The sequence below is a fragment of the Rattus norvegicus genome, chromosome 5 (genome assembly GCF_036323735.1).
Source record: "Rattus norvegicus strain BN/NHsdMcwi chromosome 5, GRCr8, whole genome shotgun sequence".
NCBI lineage: Eukaryota > Metazoa > Chordata > Mammalia > Rodentia > Muridae > Rattus > Rattus norvegicus.
Genome location: NC_086023.1, coordinates 129,362,767 through 129,377,757, shown reverse-complemented (window position 1 = coordinate 129,377,757; position 14,991 = coordinate 129,362,767). Strand labels below are relative to the sequence as shown.

The following is a 14,991-nucleotide window of genomic DNA, read 5'->3' as shown; positions in this document are numbered from 1 at the left end:
CCGAACCCAGGGCCTTGCGCTTGCTAGGCAAGCGCTCTACCACTGAGCTAAATCCCCAGCCCCTATTTCCTAGATTTAAAATGATGCTCTTCAACACACTAAAAGGTTTACATACAATCAATCAAAAGCCAAGGTATGCAGTGTTATCCCAAAGAGACAAACAGCCACCCAACCAGCCAAACCAGGTTAGCTCAATAAACATATTAATCTAGAAAACCATGCCCGCAGTCCAGGCAGCTGAGAGCAAAGGCAGCACCAGGAAGAAAGACCTCAGATTCAATCTACTATGGGCAAAGTCCAGTGATGATGGGAAAGTGATATCCTGGTCCTTACACCCGTGAACTCGACTAATAGTTACTGTCTCTTTTACTGTTGAAATCAGGTTTCTAAAGAAAGGTCTGATCTTACAGCAGGCTAAATTCATTAAAGTGATAAATGCCATTTACGTGAAGCCTCTTGCAGAAGAAATCTAAGTACACATCAAACACTGTGTGGCTGTGGATCCTACACCTGACTACTAAATCATAGGCTGGGGGTGGGGTCCATCCGCCTTTATTTAATACACCTTCAGACCACCTGGAGGCTTGCTAAATGGAGAGCTACTCTTCCCTCTCAATAACATCTATTTAGATGCTATGATTTGTTAATCTCATTTTGTTCTGAAGTCACTCTCCTCTTAGGGGTTTAGCCAATTGGATAACTTCATTTTTTTTCCTTCAATTTAAAGCAATCTCAATTACCAAGGAGAGCTTATACAAAAACACAAAGACAACTTATTCTTTTATCTGTAAATGTAATGTATGGCTGTACTGAGCTACTTAAAAACATTTTAAACTTACGTTCTACCTCCTTTTTATTCAGAATTGGGGGTTTATGGAATCCAAGTTGGACTTGAATTCCTTATATAGCCAATGATGACCTTTGACTCCTGACCCTCCTGCCTTATTTCCCTAGTGTTGGATTCACAGGCATGCAGCATCCTGTCAGTTTACAGGGTGCTGGGGATTGAGCCCAGAGCTTCATTCATTCCAGGCACTCCCGCCACTGGAATCCTCAGTTTCTCTACTTCCCTAGTCATGTCTTCCTCCAGAGCCTCAGCATTACTGATTACTTCTGTTTTTGCTTGGCATACTGCTTCAAACTTATAACCCAGGCTGATCACTAATTCCCAGTACTTTTCTGGGTGAGCATCCAGAAATGCTAGTTTTATTAGGCATAAACCACCACTTGGCTTAAACTTGTACTTCTTTAATAAAAAGTAAGGCTAGCTCTTTCTGCCCCTATGTTCATGAGGTAACGTTAATAATTTACAATTTAGTTCTCATGTCAGCAATTCATGTAAGTTAGACAAGACTATTAAATGGAGAATGCTTTTATTTAAGATCTATTTTTAATTATGTGTTACAGTCCTATCTGTATAGATGAGTGTGAATGCCCAAGGAATCCAAAAAAGGGCACGCTAACCCTGGCACTGGGATTATGGGCAGTTGTGAGCAATCAGTGTGGGTGCTGGAAACTGAACTCTATAATCTTCTGCAATAGCAGCAAAAGCCCATCACCACTGGGCATCTGTCCAGGCCCAGAAAGAATCAATGCTTCTTCCTCCTTGTTCTTCTTTCTTGATGGAGTCTTGCTATGAGCTCTGGCTGGCCTGTAACTATATGTAGATCAGCCTGACCTCCAACTCAAGAGATCCACCTGTCTGCCTTTCAGTGCTGGGATTAGGGGTGTGCACTAGCACACTGGGCTCTAAAGAATGTTTTATATTAGGTGCCAAATTAGTAGATTTGTTCCATAGAGAGTGACTACATAGACTACACATGGTATCTCTACTCTGGTTTCTCCCTCTTCAGAATAATGAGTGGCAGTAAACCTCTGGAGCTGGTTTCTTGGGTTCTCACTTGGGTATTTCTGAAAAGAGGACACCTGTATTTTTCAGAGTTACGGTTGTGGGGACCAGGTGGACTGATACTTGCTAAACACTGAGGATCATAACAACATTAAAAATGTCACTTATTATTTATCATGTTCCTGTTCCTATCATTTTCTGGAAGCATTTCTTCACACCAATGAAATACAGTATGTAAGCTACATGTGTTCTCATGCTGGAATCAAGAGATCGGGTGTGTAAGCTAAAGCACACTGCTAGAACTTCCTGAGTACCAGGTCCTCCATTTCCAAAACAGGGTAAAAACTGCCCCTACATAGTCCCATGGTGAAAACTAGACAAGGAACATAAGCACAGACACAAAATGCTGGCATAGGGCTTCACATACACCACATAGTCTAATGTGAGTCTGGGAAGAGCTCAGGGGTAAACGTTGGTCCAGCATGCATGAGGCCCTGGGGGTGGTGGTGGTGATGAATTTTATTTCCTTAAAGTAACTAGTATTAAAAAGGTGTCAGCTAGGCAGGGTACTACACGCCTATAATCCAGAAGAACTGTTTAGAAGAGGCAGAAGAACTGAGTTGGAGGTTAGCCCAAGATAGCAAGGCCTCCATCTATAAAAGATCGCCAAACTATCAAGGAAAATGAAGTTGAGGGAATCAGAGGCTAAAGAACTTTCTCTTGTTGTTGTTGTTGTTGTTGCTTGTTTTTAAAAAGGGTCTCCCTGTGTAGTTCAGGCTGGAACTTGCCATAGAGACTAGGCTGGTCAGAACTTGGGACCTGTTTGCTTTGCCTCTTGGATTAAAGGTGTGCACAACCATGTCTGACTTAAAGGATTTTCTCAAAGTTATGTTCTCAAAAATGGCAGAAAAGGGTTCGACCTCAGGAGCATCCTAAGAATCCAAGGTACAAGTCCATACTCAGCAGATACACAGCTGCGTGTTTTAGGCTCTATCTTTATGAAGATACATTTCCAAACTTCCTTTCAAAAAACAGGACAAAATAACAAAATGTTGGTTTATAGAGTAAACATTCAACATTTATTTAGTCTACATAGTATTGTCAGAAACACTTTGTCCAGGATAATGTATGCTGACAGTAACTTGCCCTCCTACCATATGCACACAATCAGCAACAGTGCAAAGCTCCGATGCAAAATGAGATAGTACACACTTCTATTTATTAAAGTTTATTATTCTCATAATTACAACTGTAATTTATAAGTTTGAAACACGAGGAAAATTCTATGAAGAGAGCTCAAATGAAGCTGAACTAGTGCATAAAAGATGGTTAAAACTCATGTCTTTGTTTCCAGCGCAGGCTCTGGAGCCAGGGTCAACACCATAAACATCACAGATGGCCTTAAGACATTCATTCCATACAGTCAAGCATGGAGACACAGATATGTTTATATCATATATACACACTTCAGTATGACATTGGCCCACATCTTAACAAAGGGTAAGAGTCGTTATGACCCAGCTAAGCGCACTGAAGATTAGGGCACACTTACTACATGTCAAAAGTTGCTGTTTATAAGTTATAGACATTTAATATTTCCAGAGTTTTTTTAATTAAAAAAATTTAAAGCATTTCAAACATTTTTCACTTTTCTCAGTGCAAACAAAGTTTATTCAAGTCAACTTACCTTTCTCCTGAGGAGTGAGAGGAAGGGGGCAAACAGAGACACCACCTACCACAACCCAACACAACCTGCTCATCACTCTTTGCAGCAAACACTTAGGCCACTAGACTAGTTATCACCATTAAAGCCTTGTGAGTACAATTCAGCCCTTACTTCATATGTTTAACTTTTATGCTGAAATATTTATTTACAAAAGTAGAAAAAAGTTAACAGTGCAAGGAAGTGGTTTAATTAAGTTTGCTTTAAATCCTAGCTGTCCAATAGTGTGTGGGGGGAAGAAAGCACCATTTCAAGATGGTCTGACCAGACACAGGAATTTATTTATAGGCCAGGCTATAAATTACTCTGCTTAACAACAGTTCAATGCCATCTTAACTTGGTTATCCTAAAGAATTTTAAATAGTTTGTAGGTGCATTTTTGTTTATCTTGGTATAACAAACACTAAATTAGTATCATATTTTAAAAATTATAGTCTACTTCAAATCCATTCAAATCCAGCTGTCAGTCAGGCCAGTCTAGCAGAAGAAGGGCTTTTAACAAAAGCAGGGCTCTGGTAATTTGGCAACTCAGTTTATTTTTCTCTCAATTTGAAAACTAGAAAATTTTTTTGGGTGGGATGGGGTCACTTGTCAATTTTATAGGTGAGAAAAATAGAGCAAGTAAATAAAGTAATTTAAACTACAAAGACGATAGAAAAGAAAACAAGAGGACATTAACAAATGTTATTCTTCCATTTGTATCACTGCAAATGGCTGGGCCTTCACTAAAGAAACCAAACACATAAAGAATACCACAGTACCTTCCAACTCTAGCTTCCTGGACCTCAGGACACTTATGAACTACAGTCAGTGCAGCCACAAAGGCAAAGTGGGCACGGGCTAAGGGTCTGCTTACCGTAAGTGGATAGGTTGTATTTTAAATTACAATTTTCCTCACTAGGACTTAAAATGAACATTTCCTTACAAAGTTTACTTGTAAGAAATTGGTTTGCTTGTTTTTAACTAGGAAACATGTAGTGAGGTATTTGTTAATCTTAAAATTAAAATTCTCCAGAGAGAACTGTTTTAAAAACATGTTTCATATACAAGGCTTTAATACTTTAATTTAGGAATTACTTGAGCTGGAGCAACAATGGTTTAACTTAATTCATCTGGTTTCCAATACTGCAGTTGATCTATGCAGATTATTTTCCTGTCTCTAAAGAATAACTTAATTATATTTTCTCCAGAAGTACATATAATATACTTTAAATTGGCTAATTTGTACCGATCAGAAGAAACAGGATACCCTTTCCCTTCCCCTCCCTCCACCACTCAGCTCAGGGAGAATACTTGCACACTTTCAGAACTCCAGTCGTTGTCAAAGTTATACAGGACAAAGGCAGCACAGCGCGAAACTCTATCTGCTAGGTTCCAGAAGGCAGAGGCTTGGTGCCCTAGCTTTATAGGGACTAGTACAAGCAGGCAGGAGCTCACTGTAAATGCACACCAGGACAGGGGTCTAGGCAAAGCTGTTTAATTAGGGTACTGCTTTTGGAAGAAAAAATAAAAGACACATTTGAAGTTCCCCCCCCCCCAAACGAACAAACTAGACTTGTCACATTTACAGGAATCGCAAACCTTTGTATCCCATGCTCATAGGTAGTTGGATGCACATGGTAAACAGCTTCGGTATTCAGGAAGAGCATGTGCGGCTGACGGGGACAGAGGACTCTTCATGCTTCTGAGATCTCTGATTTGCTAAGTGCAATGGCCAGTTCCAAGTCTTCTTGTTCCTGCTGATTTAGTCTGGCGAGCCTCTGCTCTTCTTCTCGCTCACTCTCCCTCTTGGCCCACTCAATCATGTCTTCTTCAGAGGGATACTGCCATTTAAAGGATCAAGAGAATGAAGGAATTAAAAAATAAACTAAGACATACAAAAGACCTTTTATAAAAGAGTGCTAACTACTTGTTTTACCTAAAGGAATAGTGTTAATTCCTTGGGTTACTTTTTTTGTTGCTAAAGATTTATTTATTTATTATATATGAGTACACTGTAGCTATCTTCAGACCCACCAGAAGAGGGCATCAGATCTCATTACAGATGGTTGTGAGCCACCGTATGGTTGCTGGGAATTGAACTCAGGACTTCTGGAAGAGCAGTCAGTGCTCTTAACCACTGAGCCATCTCTCTAGCTCAATTCCTTGCTTTTCTGAAAATGTATTTTAACTATTTCCTGAGCTCTGATTTACTTTAAAAATTTAATGCAATCTATGGGAAGAAAAGTCTATAAAAATATAATAAAGTCTATAAAGCAAACTGTTAAAAAAGTAGCAATTACAAGCATGGTGGCACATGCTTGCAGTCCTAGCACATGGGAGACTAAGGAAGGAGGACTGCGAATCAGAAGCCAATCTGAGACACAGTGATATTTTGTCTCAAAACAGGTTAAATGTTTAGGATAGAAAGGAGTGGTCTAGTCTTTCAATTCAACATAAAATACGAGTTTGTGACTACACACATTTTTTCTTCTTTCCTTGCTTCCTGGTTTTTGTTTTTGTTTTTTGTTTTTTGTTTTTGTTTTGTTGTTGTTGTTGCTGTTGTTTTGAAGATGGACTATTACTAGGTAGCTCACGTTGGCCTCAAACTCATGATCCTCCTGCCTGTGTCCTGAGGTGTGGGATTACAGCCACGTGGCAGCATGCCTGACTGACGTGTCCTTAACATTGCCACACTAGTGACGGAGTGCCGCCTCAGCTGACCTCTCAGGAAGTACAGAGCAAAAGCAGGTGGATTTGGCTATAGTTAAGTACTTTAGATACAGTATGTAAACCTAATTATTTTTAACAAGCATTTTGAAGATTCTGATAGTCCTTAGAAATTTCTAACCCAGTTTTGCATAACTAAAATGACCCAGCTTAAGTAAAATCTTAATACTGATGAAGATTAGATTGGAAAAAATATTTGTGTATTTCTAACTACAATCAAATTTCAGCAGAAACTAGATACAAAATTCTACGTGGTTTGAGTCTTGTCACATGAGGAGACCCATCAAAGAAGGGAAGCAAACTGGAAGGCTTCAACAGTGTCCCTGTGCCTCTTGGTGTGTTTATCAAACCTCTCAGAGTGAAAATGGAGGACTTTAGTGTGAGCTACTTTTATGCTGCACTGTACTGAGATTCTGAAGTATAAAATAAGTAAAATGTCTCCACTACTGTTCAAGACTAATTCCAACCAGGTTTTACACAGACCCATATTTAACACACTGACTGTTACAAACTGCCAGACACTTATGTTACATGAGAATTACAATCTCCTAAGAAAGCCAATTCTCCATCGTTCTCTGTTTGAAACAACTCAAATTCTACCTGACATGGACCCTGAAGACAATTCTGAGTCGTCATTTAAGAGGGATCTCTATCTTGTTCCTTCACACTCAGGCGATGCCCCTGGAACCTCAGATGGTGGGCGCTGCAACTGCCCCAGCTGCACACAGATTTTTGCCCTCCTCTTTTCCAAGTAGCCAGAGTAGTAATGGGGATAAGACAATGAGTGAGTGGACCCAAATGGTACGTGCTGTGGCCAGGGGCATTTGGCCACTCAATTGTTCATCTCCAAAGTCAAGAATAAAAGGTTATAAATAGGAAAATTTCTCTTATAGAATGGGCAATGGTAGTGAATGTCACTTTGCCTGAAGAAACAAAACCTTGTTAGCTACCCCGAGAATTTCACTTTTAATAAGTGATGATATATATATGACGCCTCCCCAGTGGGTTACTGCATTTCTAATAGAACAAGGGACTTGCCCAGCCTATTCACATAGTCCTTCTTTGGGTCTCTGAAATAATGCTTAGCTCTTAAGTCTCACTAAACTGAAAAGGCTACCCTGGCAGAGCACAAGCTTATCGTGGATGAGTAACTGATCATGGATGAGTAACTTATCATGGATGAGTAACTTATCATGGATGAGTAACTTATCATGGATGAGTAACTTATCATGGATGAGTACCTGGGCTCACAGATGGATAAAAAGAATCGCCACCACCAAACCATCAAATTATTATGCAATACAGTGGGTGAAGACTTTTGTTTTGTATCCAAAGAACCCCTGAACTGTCCCCTCACAGAAACTGCCAACTGGCCTCTAGAAACTGCCAAAGCTTTGTACACAAACACACATCCACAGCTACAAATATACAGGCTTCTTCCTGGCATTACAGAGTAGGCAGACAGCAAGCTTTTAAATCACCATCATACATAACCTTTGTCGAAAAGTAACGGTCAAGATTTTACTTCTACTCCTATCATCAAGACTGAGAGAAAGGGTATATAAAGCATCTTGTTTACAAGAACCACAATGACTAACATCAGCTTAGCAATGGAAATTATCTAAGAACCAGCAAAACAAAACCAAACAGAGGTTTTGCTTGGGGAGGGGGAGAATAAAGATAAATTTTAGTATGTTGATAAAGTGATGCAAATTTGGAAGATTATTAAGAAATCTTTGAAAACTCTTCAAACTAGATATGGAAAGATTTTCCCCAAACAGCCCATTCACAGTACTTACAGCACTGAAGTTAGCAAAATTGCTTGGCTCAGCCTCTTTATTGGCAGTGGTAGAAGAAGAAGTGAATGGATCACAAAACATATCAGGATCCTTTTCTTTGGGACTATCATTGCCTGGGAAAGGCTGAAATGGATCATTCAGTTTAAAGGGATCAGAAGAATCCAATTTGTTGATGGGTCTTTTCCCTGGATCAAAATCATTACAATTAACCAGTAGACACAGCAAACACAAGCACACAAGAACACGTTCACAGGGAGCATTTAAACAACGGCAGGTGCTGCACAGAGCAAGAGCCCAAGGCACTTTCTCAAAATGCCTTAAACGGCCACACTAACTGTCCTCAAAGCTTTCACTTCTCTCAAATACATTTCAGCTGTATCTAAACGGACAAAAACCAAATACAAAAAGAGGAAGCGGGCCAAGAATCATAATTTTGTCCAAAATTAAGTCTTTCTCTGTTTAAAGAAGCATGCTGCTAAGGAAGATAACAACCATCAAGAGAAAAGTGATCAAGATTAACAAAGCAATGGCCTCTGGTTACAGCTTCAGCCTGACACTAGTGGCCAGTAATAACAAGTGACTGAAATTTGGCAAATCTCTCTTCTCTAGTATATTTACACAATGCCTAGTAGCATAAAACCCAAGATTAATTTGATAAAAACCTCACTTATTTTTGCCATCTATAAAACTTCGATCTGAGAATGATCAACACTTCCAAGTCCATAGCTTATGCATAGCTGCTGAAAACTCATCTTTGACCAATAACAGTATGCTGTCCCGCGAATTCATCACCCATTGTTTTGATACCATTTTAAAGTAAAGTATTTTATTTATTCATCTTATTCATTCATTAGTTTATTTGCTTTTTTTTTTTTAAAGATTTATTTGTTCATTTATTATATATAAGTACACTGTAGCTGTCTTCAGATACACCAGAAGAGGGCATCAGATCTCTTTACAGATGGTTGTGAGCCACCATGTGGTTGCTGGGAATTGAACTCATGACCTCTGGAAGAGCAGTCGGGTGCTCTTAACCGCTGAGCCATCTCTCCAGCCCCCAGTTTATTTGCTTTTTAAGACAGGGTTTCTCTGTGTAGCCCTGGTTGTCCTGAACTTGCTCTATAGACCACATTGGCCTTGAACTCAGAAATCTACCTGCCTTTGCCTCTTGAGTGCTGGGACTAATGGCGTGTGCCACCATACCCAGCTACGTTCTTAAAATTTAAAGTTTTACTCAAAGTGTAATACTTCTTGAAAAAAAAAGAGGTGAAGTTTAAGTTTCTTCAAATCTGCCTTTCCTCTAGTGCAGTTATGCTGGCAGTCATATAGTGGATTCTCTTTATTAATGTTCACAAAAGATACTCGTATCTCATATCTAACATGCCTTCAGGAGGTCCTGCAAAACAGGCGAAACCTGAGCTGCAGCTACCATATAACTACTAAGGCACCGAGGCTTAGACATGGGGAACTACACTTTTAAGATCACAGAGTAATGGCTCCAGTTGTAGGTTTGATCTCTAGCACTATTAAAAATCCAAGCAAACAAAACCCCAAAGGAAAACAAAACCAAGCCTGGGGTTAATACTAGCATTTGGGAAATGTGGGTAGAATAGGAGGATGAGGAATTTAGCTTGAGGCCAGGCTAAGATACACAGGGTACTAGTCAAAAACCAAAAGGGCTAGAAATGTCACTCAGTGGTGAGACTGCTTGCTGAGCATGTGTGAAAAGATCCTTAATCAGTCATCTTTCCAACAAACCACTCTTTCCCTTTGCTCCTTCTATAATGATGTACACTTGAATGTCTTCAGCTTTATTAATACTGTGTATGTTATATACGGTGTGTGTGTATGTGTGTGTGTAAGAACATATGTGCCACAGTGTATGTGTGCACAGCATTATGTATTGCCAGAGCAACTTTATGGAGACAGTTCTGCTCCTGAGCCTTTGCAGGATTCTGGATCTGACTGCAGGTCACCAGGCGCATGAGCAAGCTTGTGTTCCCTACTAAACCGTCTCATAGCCTCGTTTCAGTTCTAGGACACTAAATTAGGGCATTTGGGTTTTAAAAGGACACTCGCATGGGTGTGAAAATATAAATAAACAAAATATTGGTTTTAAAAATTATATACACTCTGACCAACTCACTCCTAACCTATGATATACGTGAGTTTCCTTAAAAGATAGAAAAATTCCTTAACTCATTTACTTGTTTTGGGCAGATACTTATACACTAGCAACTCTATGCATAATCCACAATCAAACACATGGGAAGAAAAGGTAAGAATGATTACCAATAATAAAGCAGTGATCAGTGAACGTGGGGGCTGAAAAGTTACCTAGGAATAGTCTAGGGATAAAACCCAGTGTCCCCAACAACACTGTGTCTTCTCACAGAGCAGCCTGGCAGCATTGCGCACACTCAGGAAACTGCCTTCACAGTTACTTTATTCTGCATAAAAAACAAACCTTTCCTTGGTGTAGTGCTAAACGTAACACAGACTACACAAAACAAAGTTAAAAATACAACAATTTGTTCCTAGACCACAAAGAATTTTAAAAATCAGATTTTTAAAGCCTGTATGATGGTGTATACCTTTAAACCCAGCACTCAGGAGGCAGAGGCAGGTGGTCTTCAAGAGTCTTGAGTTCAAGGCCAGCCTGATCTACAGAGCAAGTTCCAGGCCAGTTAAGGCTAGTTCGTTAGATCCTGTCTCAAACAAAACAAAGGAATTTTAAAGAGCAAGCAGCCCCCCCCACCCCTTGTCTTTTTTCTAAATAAAAATTAATAAATAGTTAAGGATTTAGGAAGACTTCAAGTTAGTTTTCTCTCAGGAATATTAATTTAAAAACCAGAGTACAGGAAACTGCTATTCAAATGATAATTAATGGTTTTCCAAAAAAAAAAAACAAGACCAAAAAACCAAAGAGATTTCACCCATTCTTTTCTGAAATGGGGATGGGAGGGGCACATGTGCAGCCAAGAGGACAGCAGCTCTTGTTCAGTGCCTGGCTCTTGCTTAAAGTCTAACACGCTACATCACGATTCGAGTAAGGCACACACAACACACGCTACATCACGATGCGAGTAAGGCACACACAACACTTTCTGGAGAGAGAGTGGTCACACATTATCAGGAAAGTCTGAGTGCATACCAGGGGGTGGTGGGCAGGGTCTTGTTGGAGTGCCGGTCTTGGGTGGCAGTGCTGGAGGCACATCTTCACTCTTGCTGGGTGTTTCCTCTAACACAGGTTTTGGAATGACCACACTGCTGGCAGAACTTGATATGGTAGGATTAAAAGGATCTTCATTGCTGACCTTTGTTTAAAAAGAAATGTTTATATAGTATGATACACATGTGGTCATAAAGTATTCAAAAGGATGATTTAAGTATAATGCAGTTTTATTTCAATCCTTAGAGAAGTGACATTTTACCCTTTACACTCCAGAACAAACAGGATTAGAAATTGGCCTATACAAGTAGGCAGTCTCAGATCATTACTTATCCAGAGCAATGGACATACCAAAACAAGCCAACTCTGGACGGAAGGCTTACTAAGTAAGCATTAGGCAATACTAAACCTCCTGAGGTCCAAACGGGACTGTCTGGGCCCAATGATAATGGAACAAAAAAGAGTGTCTGACGCTATGCTTGTCAGTGCCCTTAAATATAGGAAAGACAATCTTATAGATAATGGTTTCTTGAAAAACTATGAAGACAACCCAAAAGTCATTTTTTAAAAAAGCAAACTGATCTAGTGGAATATTAAGTCTTAATGTGGGAAATGAAAGATTGACTTTTCTATAACAAATCGGAATATGATTTATTTAGGCCAGTGTCCTCCCCCCACCCCCGCCCCATTTTTCAAGGCAGCCCTGGCTATTTGGAATTCACTATAGATCAGGATGGCCTTAAACTCAAAAAGATCCACCTGCCTCTGCCTCCCAAGTGCTGAGATTATAAGTGGAGGCACCACCACCTAGCTAGACCAGTGTTTTCAACAGTGGCATTACTAACTCTTTGGGATGTAATAACTACAGCCAGCGTGTGAGGACAGTGGCTCTGTAGGGTGCGGGAGGAGGTACTCACTAAATACAAACAGCACTCTCCACCTAGTTTCGAGAACCACAAAAGTCTCTGGATACTGTCAAACGTTCCTTAGAGGTAGATAGTTTCCCTTATCTCCAAATTCTCTCAAATCTTTTTCTCATAGCCTAAACCAACACTACAGCTATACTGGACAATAGGTAATGGACACTCAGAGCCAGAGTTTATACACTTTTATGTTGGTGCAGACCCTAACAATGTCAATGGATAAAATCACATAGTCAGTATACATAGAATGGAATGAATGTTACAGCTACTGACCCAGAGAGTACACAGGGAGAAATGCAATTCAACTGGGAAAGGAACATTTAAACAGAGTGACAACTCCAAGAATCAAAATGTAACCACTTGTACCACTGTCTGCTTATTACAGAGATGTGATTACTATCGGCTGATCTGTAACTTCTATGTGAAGTCAAGTTTGACTGCAATTAAATATCACATTTGTGAGAGAATTCTAACGGTAAGGAGGTCTGCTCATTTGATGGAACATCATGTATTGTTCCTTCCTCTTAATCACTGAAGATTACCTTAGATAATGTGCTGAAGTCAGCAAATCCATCTCCAAATGATTCATTTCCAAAAACAGAAGCAAAAGGGTCTGTGGCTAGGAGTAAAGAAAGGCACAATGTTTCACATTATTTTTTATGTGGTAACATTCAGAAAAATTATTCCTAAATTTGACTGATGTCTATACAGATTGGGTATACACTGAAAATCCCACATGGTATACTCTTTAGTATTAATCAGCTGGGAAATGGCTCAGATCACAACCAGGTGCTACTGAACACATGAGAAACAAGACAGCACTACAAACTACATTTTCTTCTTCTTTTTTGTTTCAAGGGAAGCACAGCATATGACTTTGCTGTCTGCCAGCCTTTCAAGTGCCAGAATCACAGTCATTTGACAATGTCCTTGGCCAAATTATCTCTAATAATGATATGAAGGAGTCAAAGGGCCATCAGTCACACACTTCACAAGTCATCCAAGTCTTTTTTCACCAACCGAAGACTAATCCAAGCATTGCTAACTGAACTGAGTTCTTTCTTTGTTCTCTACAGCACTAACTGTATCCTACTCTGTTCCATAGTTATCTGAAATTAGTAAGTAATTTGTAGGACAAGTAGTTTGAATTGTCATATATATTCTCCCCCTGTAAAAGCTAATGGTCATAGGCACAGATCTAAATTTGTGTATATGGAGGGAGGGAAGGCACACCTGCTAAAGTTTCCAGGACAGATTTGTACTTGGGACATATTTAAAATTAAAAAAAAAGGGGGGGGGGGTCATCCAAGTGTGGGACCTTTAATCCCAGCACTAGGTAGACAGATCTCTGTGAGTTTGAGGCCAGCCTAGTCTACAGAGTGAGTTCCAGAATAGCCAGAGCTACACAAAGACCCCACACCCTCCCCCAAAAAACCCAACCCAAACCAAAGCAACAACAAAAACCAAAATTAAGAACAAAAGGAGGCAGTTTATTAGAAGAGGGAAACTCCTGTGGATGGAGTGCGTGGCATAGGCTGAAAGGACCAGGGATCTTTTTTCTTTAAAAGATGCTTATTATTTTTCATATACATGTGTACATGGCATGCATGTTCTCATACTTGTGTGTGTAACTGGTGCCTGTGAAAGCAGAAGGTGTCAACTCCCCTGGAACTGCAGTTATAGATGGTTGTGAGCTGCCATGTGGGTTCTGGAAACTGAACCTGGGTCTTCTGAAGAGCGGTCAGTGTTCCTGATAGCTGAGCCATCTGTCCGGCCCTTATTTTTGTCTGCTTTGCTACCAAGGAAGCAGGGCAGTGAGAGTGAGGGCAGGTTGGTCACAAGTCTGATTATGAAGAGGATATTGAAACTTCAATCATAGGACACTGCAAATATAACTACAGAAGATGTTTCACATTAATACAGCATCTGGGGAGCCCCACGACTGGGGGATGCTTTCACCAGAGGTGCAGTGTCAGGCATTCCCTTCCTTTCCTCGTCTGTTATTTCTGATTCACTCTCTTGGTAGTGCACAAGGGTAGCAAAAAATAAAATAAAATAGCTCCTGGCTCCTTTTCCTGAAGGGTTGACTATGCTGCACCATGTCCTTTCTCTGTCTTTACCCTCACAGACTTATAAGGAGTTATTTTGTCTTTCTTTCTTTCTTTCTTTTTTTCTTTCTTTCTTTCTTTCTTTCTTTCTTTCTTTCTTTCTTTCTTTATTTATTTATTTATTTATTTTTTGAGCTGAGGACCGAACCCAGGGCTTTGTGCTTGCTAAGCAAGCCCTCTACCACTGAGCTAAATCCCCAACCCATTATAAGGGGTTACAACACTTGTAGCAACACAGCTGAGTTAGGCCAGAACTGAAATACTGTAAAGTGTAATTAGAAAATTATTAATTGAAAAAAAGGTATTTCTACATGACAAATACGTAACTGCTAGAGTTTCTTCTACAAGATACTGAGGAAATATACCCTAGACGGAGTATTTTTTCCAAATTTGAGAGTTAAGACTTTGACAAAAACTGTCTCGAATATTGGTTGATATGAATGAAGCACAGGCCTGCCCAGAATCTGAAAGGATTCTGTCAGACCATGAGAGACACATGCTGAAGGCAAGTTGGCAGGCAGTGCACAGAAGCCATGAGCAGCAGATCAGGCTTTCAATGTAAACATGAACTCACCACCCCCTCTCTCCCCCAAAATAAAGGTAGTATATTGGGGAAAACTATAAAAGCATAATATAAAACCATCTATAATCTTATTATCCAAAATCACTTGTGACTACTTTAGTATTAACTTCAACAGTCTTTTTTTC

The 14,991-nt window shown here is 39.8% G+C and overlaps 1 protein-coding gene across 10 annotated transcripts in view; it reads right to left on the bottom strand.

The window, feature by feature from the left end:
* Nucleotides 1–2,901: 2,901 nt before the first annotated feature.
* Eps15 (epidermal growth factor receptor pathway substrate 15) overlaps nucleotides 2,902–14,991 on the bottom strand; it is a 100,370-nt gene continuing 88,280 nt past the window's right edge. For 6 of the 10 annotated variants that reach the window (XM_039109961.2, XM_063287708.1, XM_063287706.1 and 3 more), the window contains 4 exon segments: nucleotides 12,718–12,794; nucleotides 11,235–11,397; nucleotides 8,081–8,265; nucleotides 2,902–5,395 (listed from right to left, as the gene is read on the bottom strand). In XM_039109961.2, coding sequence (XP_038965889.1) covers nucleotides 5,249–5,395; nucleotides 8,081–8,265; nucleotides 11,235–11,397; nucleotides 12,718–12,794 — 572 coding nt within the window. In that variant the 3' untranslated portion in view covers nucleotides 2,902–5,248. 10 annotated transcript variants of the gene reach the window in all.